General features: G+C 41.5%; 1 protein-coding gene across 1 annotated transcript in view; it reads right to left on the reverse strand.

Moving 5' to 3' along the window:
- The window catches only part of PPM1H (protein phosphatase, Mg2+/Mn2+ dependent 1H), a 127,281-nt gene that overhangs the window by 41,524 nt on the left and 68,396 nt on the right, over positions 1 to 17,361 (reverse strand). The window contains exon 4 of the mRNA XM_050969695.1: positions 12,697 to 12,809. Coding sequence (XP_050825652.1) covers positions 12,697 to 12,809 — 113 coding nt within the window. The remainder of the gene's footprint in view (positions 1 to 12,696; positions 12,810 to 17,361) is intronic.

Here is a 17,361-nt window from a genome sequence, read left to right on the forward strand (position 1 = left end):
ACAGATATATACGCACAAGGCACTGGTCCAAATTCACCAAAGCTGTGGTGAGCTTATAAGCCCGTACTGGGCTCTTTACCTTTCTGCACTAACTGCTTAGCTGTTTCATGACAGCAAAGTGTATTTCTGATGGCCAAAGTGACAAAAAGGGACACATTTGTTGGCTGTCTCACTGAAGAGACTGGGTGCAAAAGCCTGGCCTGGGAGCCACCCTGCTCAGTGGGATTTTCCCCTGTGATTGAAAAGGTGCCAAATAAGGCCCTAATTTGGTTTGGAGACTGACATGCCCTTTCCATGACCTTGCAGTGACAGAGCTGCCAAGCAGCAACTGAAGGCTTTTTCCACCGAGCAACCTCCAGAGCCCTGAATTCAATAGCCCAGAGTCAATAACTGCTCACAAGGAAGGAGCCTGGCTGATGCAGCAGCTGCAAACAGCTCCAGCAACTGCTTTTAGAGACCCACTCTATATGGTCCTACAGGACAATTAATTTTGACTTTACACTTCCTAATGGCCTAAGCAGCAGCATGGTGTTACATGAGCATTACTGCTTCTGCCATGCATGAAACACTCATGTATGCAAGGAAATAGTGTTCTGAAAGCATTTAACTCCCCCTGTATTGAGGATATATGAACGTATTGTTTAATGCCAGAATACAGCTGTCCTATTAAACTGTCAGAAATAACTACATAGGAATCAAGAACTCCTTGAATAGATGCAGTGCCCAGACAGCATCTGATTTTGCCATGTTTAATAGTGACATTTTAATTTCCACCACACTGGTGAAACACATTATAGCAGAGCCACAGGGCGAGCCTGCCAAAGGCAGATGGATGATTCATGTTTGCAGAGAAACAAGTACGTATGTCAACACTAACCGAATATTCTCTGATGACAAGGTTTCTTCAGACCCATACCAATCATTAATTTATATCATCAATGAAATAGTAATTAAAAAAACAAAAGCTTTTTTTGGCAGGATTGGCAATCAGGAGTCACAGATCTGCAGCCTCCTCAGTGCATTGCCCTAAATGCTCTGATGCCCTCTCCACACAGCATTGTCTACAGTAAGAAACTGCTCTGAAGTCTTGAGGCCACAGAGGCCAGTAAGTCACTTATTCTGATCTCTTCTCAAAACAAACTAGACTTCCCTGAGCCCTTTCCTCTCTTTTGAACCCTAACTCCCCACCCTTAGGAACCACAGGATTGTACCTGCCATTGCATTTCACATGCTCTGCATGACAATGAAAGTATGTTCACTATTCCAGAGCTGGGATATTCACAGTAAACAGGAATATTCTGGAGAAAAATCTCCCCCAAACACAGCTGAAGTAACCTAAAATGGAAGAAACAACAATCTAATTTTGTATTACTTCTGGCCTCTTGAGTTCTTCTGCTCCTGAGAGAAGCCACACTGTGAATAAGTAAATGGAGAGCAAGAGATGTGCCAGTGGCTCAATGCACAAGGCAGGACCAGCAGTCATGGCAAATCCTACAGCTGTCTATGTCTGCTCAGTCACAGGCAAATGATAAGAAACACCGGGAGCTTAAAAGGCTGCATGTGCATCTGCAGAAAACAGTGTATTTATCTTTTGGATTAACATGACTCTGTAGTCCATAATGATCACCTAAATTCACATAAAACATTAAGTATATGGTTATTTTCTATATTCAGATTCAATACTTAGAAATCGTATTTGATGCCTTAGTACACATTTGATTTAAAATACATGGAGAATGAAGTAACAACAGGATAAAAATTTGCCACTGTGCTGTACTGCTGCTGTGATGCTCAGGATGTAGCAACAACACTGGTGTAAGGAAAATATTGATATGTCAATTGCTTTTGCATTTTTAATATGGCCAACAACCACCACCTCTCCTTGAATCAAGCAGGACTTTGGGTTTGTTTGTTTTTTCTTTTGTGGAAAACACAATCAGCTGAAAATTGCACAGCACCCTTTCTATGTTTCTTATGAGAAACAAATAGAGGAAACACATACATTTTAGAGGAAGCTCTTTTTGGTTACTCTCATCATACAGAGAAAGCAACACTTTAGTGAACAAGGTCAAGAGTGTAATTCCACTGCTGTCACAGGTCTATTGGGATTCCGCTTTTCAAAACAAAGAGACATCTCCAACTGTTAGGAGTATTCAGGGGACACCCTGATTCCATTACACACTTTTCCAGGCAAAAATTATTTGAAACGCAACATTAAACTGCACATTTCTGCAACACAGGATAAAAATCTGGTAAAGGTGACAGAGAAAGACCATTCAGAAAACTCTTTTTGACAGTGTATATCAATTCCAAGCCACAGGGAGGCCACATCCATTTTGTCAAAAGGTGTTAAGCATGTGGATTCAGTACAGATGAAGCAGAAGTGTCTGGCCTGTCTGCAAAGGTATTAGAAATGTGTCAGTGAAAAAGAAAGAGGGATTAAACTGAGTGAAAGAATAAGGCAGGGTTTTATTATATTCAAAGGGGAACTAAGCAGTAGATTTTAATTAGGTGTGTCACAAGATAGCTGTGGAAAAAAGAAAGTAAATCCTAGAACTGTGAAATCAGTCTATGTGGGTACTTGTTTATTTTGGTAACTAAATGCATATATTTAAATAATCCAGAGAAGATCAATGCTAGTGGTTGCTAAGCTTCAAACCAGTTGTGCTTTTAAAAATTTCTTTACCTTTTCTTATTTGCTAAGAAGTGAAAGACAATGGCTATAAAACAACTGAGAAATGTTTTTCTCTTCTGCAAATGAAGTACTGGAACTTACTGCCATTATGATTACTGATGACTTTTAATACATTCAGCACTGGCACCTTGGTTTTACTTCTTCAAACTGAATTACTCACACTTAGTCCCACCCAGACCCATTTCTCAATGTTTCTTTGGAAACCAGGTGTACAAACACCTCACTGCACTGGCAATAAGTACAGACAGAACTGATCTCATATTCCATCCCATGTATTCACTAACAACGTGGAAGTATAGTGCAAAACCTTTAAACTATTTCCTGAATTTTATTAATTAAGGCAGCCTGGGGATAGTGGAACAAACTATTATGTAACATTTAGCTGGCAATAAAACAGGTTCCAATGATCACATATCCATCACCATAAAACTCAGGTGGAAGCAGCAACCCTCAGCACCACCAAAGGAAAAAACACCCTCCCTGCCTCCCACCCCTAATACTTAAGATAATGCCCCAACTCTTACTTGGCATCACTATCAAGAAGAAAACAAGCAACAAACCAGGGAAGGAGTAGAGCCAGTGAAAATAGTCTCTGTCCTCATTTTCTATTTACTGCCACTCAACAGTCGTGCCACCCTGATTTCTTCATATTTTTCAGCACAAACATGAGCCTGTTCACAGAAAGGTTGTGACAGGATAGAAATCCAGGATCATTTTTCTTTCAGCCAAACAAAGCAGTTAAGCCGGAGTAAACTCTCCCTGCTTGTGGCTCTTCCCATGACAATGTAGTTTCATGTTACATTGTGGGTTATAGCAGACCGCTCAGACACTTTCATTCATCACTTGGGGGAACTTCAGCTCCCTCAAGCCAATAAAAGGTGTGAGAACTTGCCTTGGTGAAGTGTTGCAAAAGTAATTTCCTACAGGAGCGTGCTCTGGCATTTCCTGCTAGAACAATGAAGATCACTCCCAAACGTCTGCTAAGGCTTTTTGCAGACTGCCAGCCACCCCAGATGCTCCAAGGGTTAGTATCTCAGCAGCACAACTGCCAAGCACAGCCCTTGCTCCACCAGGATTCTCTCTGGTCATACCCAAGAATTTCACTCAAGGTCCTTTCTTCATGTCTTTGCCACAGCATGGAGGCAAGCATGCCATACCTCTCCTGTGGCAAGATGAGAACCTCCTCCTGCCTTTGAAAACAAGCAGAAAAAGAAATTATGTATTTCAGTCCCTCAAACACCCCCTGAAAGTTGTCTTTCAGAGGCACCTGCAAGCACATGAGCTGCTCCTGTGTACACACATCTAGAACTTTATGCTGTTTCCAATTACCTGACTTATTCATATTTATATTTCTAGTGCTTACTTAATGATTCCTTTGGAGAAGGCCTCTGGGCACAATGAGGCTGCTGAAATACTCTAAAGCCACTATTTTGGTGCTCTGATCTTACTAAAATATTCGTATTATTTTTAATACAGCACCACAAATAGGCAAATAGAAACTGTTTCTGTAAGCAGAATAACATAGATTTCCATGAAAGGGATCACTTCTCATGTTCAATAGCACCTGAGCCAGCCAGGATTTTCCTTACTGCCACCAAAAATAACAGAAATCAGAATTTTTAGAACTGATCTGGTATTCCATCTCATGTACTCACAACAACTTACTAAGCAGCAGTTAAAAGGATTTTCTATTGCTGGCAGTCTGCCCTATATATTGCATCTAACAATGGGAAGCACCTGGCTGTCACCAATAATGGAACTAAATGACTTTGGTTGTTTCTGCATCACTACTCTACAGTTTAAAATGAAATGCAATGCTGAGCTTGCAGGCTGTCCACAGAGGAAATAGCTTGGAGAAGACACGTTGCCCCATCACTTTTGACCCCTGGAGAGGTATGTTTCTAGTTGTCAGTGCCTCTTCAGTGGGCTGCAGCTCCACTCCCATGAAATTCTAGTCTGAGTGAATTCCCTGCTCTTGTTTAGGTTCTCAAGTGTGTTGCTTGGCTGATGAAATCTAAGCATGGAGCTATTATTAGCAGTTTGCTTTATTAACTGTGTTTTATTTTAGGGCTAAGTATATATTTTTTTGTTATCCCCACCCTCCCATTAATGCAATGGCACTGGCTGTCTGTATGCGATGTTCTTGTTTAATTAATCAGGAAAGTAAATTTTGCTATTGAACAACTAGTGACTTTGTAAGTTTACCTATACACTCCTAGTAATGTCTACTCCAGCTCCAGTAGTACTAACCCAAATGTGAATGAACTCAACTAAAACGCTGTGTAATTAATTACTTTCCTGATGGTTTACATCTCAACACATCAATCTTTCAGAAAGGGCTTCAGCTGGCAGCTAGAAAGCTATTACAAACCAGTTTATAGTGACACTACTAGCACACCAAACCTGCCCACTGCTGGCTCCGATACCCTTAGGCTGGAGATTTACTGCTCTCTTAGGATTCATTTTGCCCCGATGATTTCAGTGTACTCTTCATCTGAACACAGCTAAGTACAAGGTTGCACCGATGACAGACGTTTCTGTATCACGGCTGAACAGCATGCCACCAATTACTCAGGCCATGCCAGGAAAATGAACAAAGAAATGCAGTCACAACTCTGTGGCCAGCTCTGAGCCTCAGGACCTGTATCTGTGGAATCAAAGTCTTTTTCCCTGCTGTCCAGGATATCACATCCATCTCCAAGACAAGTTACTATGGCAACTAAACCTGGGCTTAGTGGATGAAGGCATTGCTGTGCAAGTCAGTGTTTATTTTTCCAGTAATATGGCTGGGATATGGTTGTCCATGTAAGATGGAAGTAACAAGGATTTTTTATCTCTCTGCTCTTCACTGTGTTACCATTGTCAAAAAGAATGACTTTAGCACCTAAAGTAATATCTATTTTGATCTCAGTTTTTCTGCTTAACTCGGTACCAGTTGCAGGATATTGGAACAAGCTGGACTGAGATGTAAAAGCAAAGATTGCAACTCACACTTTCTGCTCACTCTTCATGGGTGAATTTTTACCCAATTCACCCACACAGAAGTGACCAGAGCCATCACTAAAAGTCCCAGGAGCAGGGCTCAAGCAGCACTGCATAGCTGCTGCTGAGACTGAACAGCCTGGGCTGCCTTCAGTTTGTTGAATTCAGGTGACTTGAAAAGCTTTTCAACATAGAAAGGACCAGAGCAGACTTCGAAACATACACCAAGCAAGCCTCGGGTGCTCCCGCTGCTCCTCCTCCCATAGTACAGATGGGGGCTAGAGAACCAAGGTACCCAGTCTGCTTTCCATGCCTTGGCCCTGGCCCTTCAACACTGCAGTGAAGAAGAACTTGCATGTCTCTGTGGACAGCTACAAAGTTGTTTGGATCTGCTGGAGATTTTTTTTTTTTCAGGCTGAAAACCCATGGGAATTAAACTTAAAAAAATTTATTTATTCCTGGAAACCAATACCAATGAACTGTGGCTTTATAGTTTACTGGTATTACTCAAATAGCCAAAAATCTTCTCCTTCCTCATTATCTGAAACATAAGATAATGCCTGTGTGATAAGGACCAAAGATTTAACTGAATGTACCCCGCCCTGAAAATGTTTACAACGGCTTCAATACCTGCCAACTGCCATAGGTATTGCTAAGGCATACGGTCTCCCAGGAAAAACAAGAGCTTGGAAAAGAAGTTGGACATTTGTTTTGTCTTCAAAGCCTGCAAACATTTACTACCAAATTAATAAATTTCTGCCAAGTCAGTGCTGGATACGACACGCCAGTAACCTGGAACTTGCCATTCACTGGATAACTAGAAAATGCTCTTCCATAGCATTGCCCTTTGAGTGGAATGACTTCTTTCTGATCTAACACCTTCTCTTCACTCCTCACCTTAAATGTTTCTTGAAGTGCCTTCAAAAGCTTTACCCAGCACAAAATCCTGCAGTATCTGAGGTTGCTGTTATTTCAATGAATCCTGCGCTCCCACTTCTCCCTGGAAGGAGACCAGGCAGGAAAAGAGGAGAAGGGCTTCCTGCAGGCCTGCAGATCATGCTTCTAATGAAAAGAGACAGGAGGAACAGAGGGAGAGGACATGGCCATGTCTCCTGAACATGGTTAATCTTTTCCACCATTTTGGGATAGTCAGGATCAGACCTCTCCACCTATCAAACTGCAGGGAAGGAGAATATACATGGCAGAGACTTGCCTTGCTTTGAATTCAGTCTCTCCTCACTACACATACCTAGGTTAGGGTCTAACCAGACTTAGGTTATCTATTGCCCTGAAATGATCAAACATTTTTTATTTTCAAGTGATTCTGTCAGAGAATTGATAATGACCTATAGGGGGGTGTACCACAGATTGGCCAAACTACAATCCATACGTGTTGCTCTTGCCTTTGGGAGGGGAATCTTCTGAGAATCTGGAGGAATGAGAACTTCAGAGAATGAAGAGAAGGCCCTACCGATTACATGGTCCCAGTGTGTTGTTCAGTTTTGCAACTTTCTTTGCCCCTTCTTTAGAAGAAGACAGGAAAAAGAATGCTTTTCCAAATACTGCAGACTGGAGAAGCTTAGTCACTAAGTTAGTCTTGCCTCTAGAGACCTCTAAGTCTCTAGTATGAAATACAGTTATTGTTAATGCAGACACAGATATAAGGAGACAGAGAAGGCTTAGGCCTGGGACTACTCACAGAAAACAGGGAAAATACACACCATTTAGATTAGAAGATGAGTAGTTACGAAAAACAGAAAATTAAAGCTTCCTAGAGAGTAAACCAAAGACTAAACTAATTTTACAATAGCAATATATTAGAACACTTTTTAATTTCGATCCTTACACAGTGTTAGCACTCCATTCAAAAATGACTCTGCTGGACTGTCTCGAAGAAGAGGTCAGATACCATGAACCACAAAAATGGCTCAGAATCATCAATTTTGACTTCTCAGAAATTCTATTTAAGCTACACTGCCAGTCAGCAGATGCGTGGCTGTTTCCATGCCACTCTCATTTACTTCATAAAAGCAAATTAAACCCCAAATCTGACTTCCTATAATGAGAACTAACCATAAGAGAAGCAGCTGACAAACACCATGACAAAGAAGAGGAAATATAAATGTAGTAAGCTTCAACACAAGGAGCAAATCCAAAAAGAATTGAAATGGTAAACAAATTCAATTTTCAATTCACTATTGTATTACACTGGGAGAAGACTCTTATGAACACACTCTCCCACACCTGGTCTCTTGAAGTATCAATGAAGTTACTTCACCTGCGCCCACACAAAACCATCACAAAAATATTCACTCAATGAGCTCCTACCTTTTAATAAGCCAAAATGCCTTAGCAGTATTTTACACTAGCAAAAAAGAGAAGAAAATCTATTCTGGATGTAAGGAGGTATGTTCAACTCTGAATATGCCCTGAAAACCTAAGTACTGGGGAGAAAAGGCAAGGAGGCAAAAAGATGATAAAAAAGAGCTGATGAAGCAAAGCAAAAAATTCAGTGACCCTGCAAGTCTGTGAAGCCTTTGAAACATCAGGCTCTTTGCTTTCACGCCATGTTCTGCCAATAAATCAGAAAAAGCCCAAGAACCCATTTGCAGATTTAGTGAGGGTTTCAGGGTATATGGAAAAGTCAAATCAACTTGCAATGTTCTGCTTCTTGTATAACGATAAAGGCACAGCTTCCCTACGTGGCTCCAAGCACAGCACAAAATGGAAGTGCCTGCAGTCTCCAAGCGGCTCCAGACAACACAAAAGCCAGAACAATGCCTGTGCCAAACATGGTTAATATGATCATATTGCATTACAGTCATTGTAGTGATATTGGACAAATGTCATATTGCATGAGGCTATACAATAATTAGGCAGTAATCAGTAAAAACATTAAGTCCCTGTTTTACAACTGTTTCATCAGTAGCTATAAAACAACATCCTAATAAAGAGCATAAAACTAAAAAGAACTGAGATTAACAAGGCGTGTCATTGCAGTTTAGACGTAAAAGTCACTTTAGCAATATAGAGTTGAACAACACTATTTAAAACAATGACCAGAGAAGATTTACTATTCCATATTTTAAAAAGAAAACAGATCAAAAGCAGCTATTCCATTGGCCTAGTTTTCATAGCAAAAATGTCATGCTGGTAAGCAAACCACAGCGCCTCGATGCTCACCAAAAAAAAAGCACCATATATTGGATAGTTGACTATAGTACTATCAGTCCCTAATCAGATAACCCTGCATGGACAATGCTAGTCACTGAAAAGATGAAAGAGAGAAAGAAACACTGGAGAAAGCTTTGGCCAATATTCAGATATGAATTTTGACTGTACAAGTAGGTATATTTATGGCAGAGTCCAAGAATGATCAGACAAGCCATTAGAGAATGAAAGCAGTTCCTTCCAAGTTGTTTTTATCAGGCTCTGAATACATCACCTCATTTTTAGTAGGGTTCTGGTATCATGTGCAGTTAACATATAATTATTACAGAACTGTGATTGCATCATTAGCAGAAGTTTAATTATATCATTGACATTAGTGATGCCATAACATCAAGCTCAATAATAGTTCATAACAAAACCTACAATTAGCACAATTTTTCCTCCCTTTTGCACCAACCAAAAGTGTTCAGCTTGGAGAAGCCTAATAGTCCATACAGAAGTGAGCTAGGGCTGAACCTGAAAGGATTGCTGGCTGGTAATTTAGTAATATGGTAATTAAAGTCTTTTCATGATGTAATTACACATCAACTACAAAAGGACAGCTGCTATACAACACTGCCAGGGTACGTGGCATGAAATGATTAGATTTGAGAAGCTTTGGTGGATAAACTGAATACCACAGACATAAGTCTGAGGTATAGCTGGCACCAGACAGTACATTATTATTCAAGTCTCACGCTTAACGTTTCCTTAGTCTCATTGTGATAGTAACAGTTTGTTGCACATACCTTGGTCCTCTGACAGCAGAAGCTGTTCAAAACCCCACTTTAATAGCTTCTGCTGTTTTGAAGTTCCCTAAAATTGCAAAGCCTAACCTTTGGTTAGGTTTGCATGAACTCAAAATGTTTATTTCCCACACAAAACCTTCTCTCTCAGGGATTCCTATCTGTGGGAAACTTGCTTTATTTGCAGGCTTTTTCCAGTGGGGTAGCGGAGAGGGAAGAAGGAGAATGAGGAGACAGGAAAGGCACAAGTGAGTAGGTGAACTCAAAGAAACTAAGAACTAAGGGTTCCGTCCTCTAGTTCCAACAGCAACAAGATGAAGTCCCCTGTTTGAGAGAAAAAACCAACCCACCCTTCTTCTCGAGAGCAGATAACCATTTCTTGAAGTAGTTTCCTTATTGTATTTCTCACTGCCCTCCCTTTTATTAGTAGAAACCACAAAGTTGACTACACAAGACATGAGACATCAAAAAGAAGCTTATTTTTCCCAATAACACAAGTAAAATTTCTTGACTACATAACTGAGCTCTTCAAAATATAGGAATGCACTGTGGACTCTGGCAGTGGGCAGACAACCTCAGAGTGGCTTGTTTAATCCTAAAATGTCCTTTTTGTCATGACAACAACCCAGATGTTTTGCAACAGCTGTTTTATTCCCTGTAAATGGGAAAGAGGGAATTTGGTGGGAGAGAGACCCAAACCAACTGATGTACACTTTAAAGCTTTAAAATTTCTTTTGAGCAAGGAAAGTCTAGGAATGGACTTAGCTGAAAATGAAAGATTTTGGAACAATTCTCCTCAGCATATGAGAGACTTTCTGTGAGGTCCATTTGGGAAGTGTAAAACCAAAGTATTTTGAATCTGGAGGGACTTCACTACCAACAAGATGTTAGGAATGAGAATTTGAACCCTGGTTCAAAAAACACCCAGTCTTGCTGAGGGTTTCCTTTTTGTTTCCTGCCCTCCCTCTTTTTTTGAACAGATGTTCTGGGTGGACTTAATGAACATGCAAAACTTCTTGAAGACTTAGTATGTTTAACTACAGTTACACCAATACTCTGGCACCAGCTCCAGATCACTGCCAACAGCAGCGTCTTGCCCTTGGGTATCAGAGGCTGCAGTGGAACTGAGGCTGCTCTCAGGGAGCACAGAAGAAATCCTGAGGGAACTGGAAGCAGCCAGTTCCAGTCATTTAAGGACAAAGATCTTGGCTACTCGGACATAAGTTCTGCCTGCTCAGTTTTACAAAGTACACTTTTAAGAGACAATAAAGCAAATTAGCCAACTCAAAGAAAGAGGCTCAACTGTACTTCAAGTGCAATAGCACAAGAAAACATGATTATTGCTAATTTAATGGCAGAAGAGATAGAATGTAGTTCAGCTAGTAGCTCTGTTGACCAAATAGGTGATCACCTCAAACGTGTGCTACTTCCATGTGAGGACTTGATATTTGATACAAAAAGGAGATTCAAATATGTCACTTGTCAATAGAAACTGGGTGAACAACTTGCAACACATACAGCAAATTTAGCATCTTAAAACCAATCACCAGCATGAAAAGAACAGGAATTTTATGCACAAAGGATTTATCTGACTTCCTACACAGTGTAAAGCAGCAAGAGGCAATAAAAATCTTAGGTTTAAACTACAAAATCCTTGAGTGTTGTCTCTGTAAGTATGTGGGTGTACACACTACAAACATGAACTGTGTATGCACAAACCTTAAACACAAACATAGCAGCCTTCACCTAAAGACTGATGCCTTAAGTTTTAGCTTTCATATTTTTCAGATTCTGTACTGCATTAGTATGTAACTTTGAGCTTCATATATAGTTTTAGCAAGTTCTCTTCACAGTTTAGTTAGACAAAACAATCCTTTTCCAGCCTGAGAACCAACTGGGTGCATGGGACTTCATAATCTGAAGTTGTAATTGGACAATTAACCCAAATATGTAAATGTATCAAAACTTATAAAAGTGTAAAAACTCATGACCTGTAATTCATCTTGGGTGGAGTCACAGCAGGGCTCTTGTACTGCCCAAGGTGTATTCTTTAAAGGCATTTTAATAAATACCTACTTCACTCCTTTAACACTGCCTACCCTCTGTTCCAGGTAGCCTCTTTAGGCATCAAGACAACATGGTTCAATACCCTTGCAGATGTTCATTAGTCAGCTATTAATGAACAGAATGCATGAGCAGTTAGTATCACATGTGAAGTCTTCTCCCTGCCCTGTTTATTCAGTGCACTGCCAAAAGAAACATGTGAAGTCTGAAGTCTTGCAAGAAGAGTCTCATTATCTCTCTGCAATGGTGGTAAGGGCAGAGAGGGGAAAAGAATGCAAGGGAGAGATTTCCAGTATGTTCCTGTCTTTAGCAACATGAGAAGACAAAGAAAATACTTCTAATCATGAGTCTTCAAGAATCCAACTTCAAAATAAAACAAAGCAACAGCTCCTAAGCAGAAGCATTCAGCTCTGAGAACTGGACAAGTACTAGAGCTAGAACAGGACACAGGGAAAAACCTATACTCTGATAGCCTGTCTCCCTCTCCTTCTCCTCCTTCTCCAAGGCAAGAGTAGCAGCTATTTGCATACTGATCACTACCTTCAATTACATTAAAATCTGGAAGCCAAATGGCCGATCAAGACTTCCTGGCAAGAGGAGCCACAGGACTTCCTATGGAACAAATGTAGCCTTACCAGCTGTTCCAGATACAGTCTTACCAGATACAGTCACCTTGCCAGTGTTCAACACACAATTCTACTACACACCCAACACCTCTTCTGTTTCAATGTCTTTTTAGCACCTTTCCACTTCTCTGCAAGCATCAAGTCATTCAGAAACTGCTATAGGACCAGAAGTGCTATCAGTTTCCCTGACTGCAAGCATTGCTCAAGAACCTGGAACGCTATCCCTGGCACTTGCATTCATTTCTGTGAGAAGTGCTAAGCATCCAGCCAAGAAACAGAATCTTCTGGAGATGCTGTCTGCTTTAAGGGACTCGGTAACACCAGGCCTGGGCAGTTTGGGGTGAAGGATTAGATGGGCAGACAACACACTTACCTGCTATCCCCAGCGTTTGCCACATAAAGCTTCCCCAATAAATACACCACCACCAGGGCTGTGCAGCCGCCAGAAATGTTATACACGGTCCTCTCTCGCTCTATCTGCAAATCCTGAGGGAGAAGAGAACAAGGCTTATAAAGACAGCATTGCAATTAATGCTTGAGAAAATGAAGTCTCCTGTAGAAATCAAAAATACAATAGAGTCTTTATTAAACTGTATGTCCCACTGTCTGCCTTCTCTTGCAGCTATGAGCTAGGAGAAGAACAGAAAATTGAGGAGAACCTATTACTTATACAAAGATATTTGGGAAAAATCAGGTCAGGAGACTATAAAACATCAGGTATTAAGGAATAAATAGCAGCTCTCATGGATGCAAGAGAATTTGCTATGGCAAAATCACAATGAAGGCAAAGGTAAATGAAGCTTAGCACCAGGTACCTGATGGTATAATTGGAGAGTGCTTTACATAGACAGCAGACAACTAATGAGACTCAGCTACAACATGAATAACTACCTACTTCCAAAGAGGAATGCTAGGATTGTGGGATATACACCTTAAGAACACTAGCAAGATGCAGTAGTGCCACAAGGCTACCCTTCAGAAACACAGGGAATGAGTGGATGCTAAAATGATTCTGAGTGCAAGAAACATTATATATTAAAAGAGTCCTTCTGCTTAACAGAAATGGAGAATGCAAATTATACTTTTCACCACAGAAGTGGAGAATGCAAATTATACTTTTCACCAACGGTCAATAAAGTCCTGGAAAGAAAAAAACCAAACACATAAATATACACACACACATATGCTTAAAAATACAAATACAATGCCCCAAGAAAGCTTGCAGAACACACAGCAAGTAAGAGAATGAGGTACTTTCATTCATACATTTTAAACAAACACTGATGTGTATGCAAATGAATTAATTATGCTGTCTGTAGTATAGCTTCAGGTAATAACACACTACAAATTAACCCTTCTCTCCTGTGTCCATTTCAAACTGATCTGTCCTTATAATATTGGATTCAAACAGGAAGCATAATTTAACATCACTATTGCAAGTACTGGCAGATCTTTTCCAGCTAAACCCTGCCTACTCTTATGTGGTTTTTATTATGAATATATGTTGGCCTGATCTATACTTCAGCCATTTTCATATCTGCACCAAGAAACAAACAACTCAAATTGTTCATGCCTTGGGGTATGAAATTTGGAGCTTTATTTTAGAACTAACCCACTACAATAAATACAAACTGTTACAGGTGCAATTTGATTGAAAATCTGCAGAGGTGGGAGGAGGTCCCTGTCCCACGCTTTATCTCCTACAAATTTCAGGGGAGGGAGGTGACCTGGTGCAGCAGCAGGGATGCCCAGCAGCACTTGGGCACTGTCCTGAGCCAGTGGGCAGAGGTGTCTGTCACAACTTGCTGACTCCTCACTGGCCAATGCACATACATCCCATTTATGCCATGAACACAGTGCTGAAGTACTGTCCCAGCAGGCCATCCTCAGCTGTCTGTGCAAACTGCACGTGGCTGCCACAGGGACATGGGTTCTACTGCACCCACCAACTTTCTGGGGGGGGATGGGTGGTAAGGACCAGGAGGAAAACACCTCCAAGCTACAAATCATATCTTGCAGAACCTTTGGTCACAGACATGGGCCTGTTATAAATGCCTCTTTATCTAATCTTGCCATAGAAAAGCTGATTCTCCTCCCCATGGCTTCTGTATATTTTTAAATTAAGCTGAAAAGAAAGTTCAAAGGAATCTGACATTTCTAACCATCAAAATAATTTAAACTTATGAATACTACAGATTTTCCAAGCACTGCAAGGAATTTTAAGAAACGTTCATTTCCACCATTCAGAATATCCTCCAAGATCTTCAAACAATGTGCAATTCCTCACCTGGTTTCAGCTCTGTCATACATACACTTTGCAAGAGCTGGAATGCCTACATTAAAATGTATTTCTTCCAATAAGCATATTTTAGAAGCATCTTTTACAGGAGAGACCATGGATAATCCTTAGGGCCGCTTTTTCAGAACATCCTTGACTGAAACTACATCTGTGTACAGAGTTTTCTCAAATCATTGCTGTTGTTGGGCTCTTCCATCTAGAACTTCAGTTTCCTACCATGACTTGTCATAGTACATTGAGCACCATGTACATTTCCATATTACATACTTTGCTTGACATTTTCTTTTTCAACAGCAAGGAAAGAAGGAAAGGCTTTCCAACAGTTGAACAAGATTTGAGGGAGAAAAATAAAGCAAAATAAAACTAAGCTCACCAATGCCACCAATTCGTTCGGATGCAGAGGCATTGGCTTTTAAAGAAATACTTTGTAACAGTGGTGCTGGGAAAATAGTACAAACATGGGCACTAGCCCTAGAATGCCTCTAAAGCCTTTATGTGTGTAAAGGGGCTCATTCTAGACGGAGTGTATACAAAGCTTTCCTCATTTTCCAGCAGGAGAATGATTTCTGAGCTAGCGTATTTTTTAGCTGTTGTTGTTGGTTTTGGTTTGGGTAGGGTTTGTTTGTTGGTTTTTCTCCCGCAGGAGCAGTTAGTTTATCCGGAGCTCCGCAGTCCGTGCCGGGACACGGTGCTGCAGCGGGCGGCAGCTGCTCCCAAGGGCTGCCCCAGGCCTGGTCCCCCGGTATGGGAGGCGGGAGGGGAGCGCAGCCTGCAGAGGGCACCGCGAAGTACCCAGCAAGTGAGGGCGAGCAGGGCGGCTTTCCGCACGGAGCCCAGCAGCGGGGAGGCGGCGGGAGCGCCGCGGGCCGGGCCGGGGCGAGGCCGGGGCCGGGCTCCCCACAGGCAGGGACCGCCTCCGCGGGGCCGCGCGCGCCCGGCGCGGGCCGCTCCTGCCACCTGGCGGAGGCTGCGCGCAGCGGCACCTCCGCCGATCGCCCGCCCGCCCGAGCCCCAGGCCAAGGCCGGGTCGGCTGCGGGGAGCAGGCGGGTTTGGAATGTCTGCAGAGAGGGAGACTCCATGGCCTCCCGGGGCAGCCTGTTCCAGTGCTCTGCCTCCCTCAGTGTGATGAAGTGCTTCCTCAGGTTCAGGTGAAACCGTGGTTTAGTTTATGGCCATTTCTTCTCATCCTGTAGCTGGGCAGCACTGAAAAGAGTCAGGCACCATCCTCTTGGCACCCACCTTTCAGATATTTATGCACATTAATGCAATCCCCTCTCAGTCTTCTCCAGACTAAGCAGCCCAGCTGCCTCCACCTCTCCTCATAGGAGAGATGTCCCAGTCCCTCAATGATGTGTGCTGCCCTGTGCTGGACCCTCTCCAGTCTGAGGAGCACAGAACTGGACACAGCACTTCAGGTGTGCCTCACTAGGGCCACGTAAAGGGGGAGGATCACCTTCCTCAACCTGCTGGCCAACTCTCACCACCCTCTCTTCACCTATATTTATCCTCAGAGCAGCAGCCCTTCCTCCAGGATCTCAACCTTGCTATGACAGAAAGCAGCTTTACACACACACTGTGAGGTATCTGGTTAAAAAAAATTTCAGAAGGCACAAACATAAAATTAACTCCTTAGCATGCTTTACATCAAATGCCTGTAATTCTATTTAAACTCTCAATTCTACTGACTATATCATGAGAGGAAACTTTCAAAAAAGTGAACTGTACAACACATGCCATTCTCTCAAGACTGTTCAATTAATTAAAATGGCACCAATCTAGAAAAAGCACCTGTCTAGATTTCATCTAAGTGAAAGAAAAACCTCAATAAAGAAGAAAATCATGATGCAATGAATGCAGATGTTTACCTCCCAATAAATCATATAGACTAATTCTATGCCATTTCTTCCCATCTAAAATTAAATGGGGTTCAGTCTAGAAAAGGCGCTCTCTCCTTATAACCTTTCTTGCAAATGTGTACAAGATCACACATGTATACAAGGGCAAATACAGGGAAAGAACAATAATTTGATGTTTCTATCCAATATGGAACTGCAGTTGGAAACATTCCTCCTTGCTCCTTTGAACTGAATCTATAAATACACATCTTAAAACTCAACAGATGAAAATTAGAGGATTTGACTTATGACACTTTCAGAACTTGAGCTTATTTATTTCCTTTTAACTGGAACAATTGCGATACTGACAATTACTGACACTTGCTGGTTTTCAGATAGGGCATTAAATCATCCGAAAACACAGCACAAACTTCCTAATCCCAGTTTCAACACAGAAAACATAATTTAGATGTACTTCAAAATGGAGACAATTTAATTGCTAGATGTCTAAGTTAGGCAATGATGATCTGTGTCAGCTTTCCACAGTGTTTTACTGCACGTAGCTGTTAGACAAGAGCTGTCCAAAAAATCCCACATCAAATAAAGGAAAAATAATTTTTAAAAAAGCCTTTTGAAAGCCATGAATTGCATTTAACTGAGACTTGAGGCAAAAACAGGGAGACCTTAACTAGAATTCAAAAGCAAGTTGGGGGGAAAAAGTAATGGAAATGGGGAAAAAATGCTCCCAGGAAAAGGGGACAAAGTCATCGTTAGATAAACCTGTCAGGTCGGACTCTTTAAAAAATGGTATCTTTATCTACTCATTACTTTCACTCAAAGGTTCTCAAAAATCTTTTGCAGCAATTGGTGTTTCAGGAAAAACCACCAAGAAGTCTGCCAACG

Source organism: Serinus canaria, chromosome 1A (assembly GCF_022539315.1).
Source record: "Serinus canaria isolate serCan28SL12 chromosome 1A, serCan2020, whole genome shotgun sequence".
NCBI classification, from domain to species: domain Eukaryota; kingdom Metazoa; phylum Chordata; class Aves; order Passeriformes; family Fringillidae; genus Serinus; species Serinus canaria.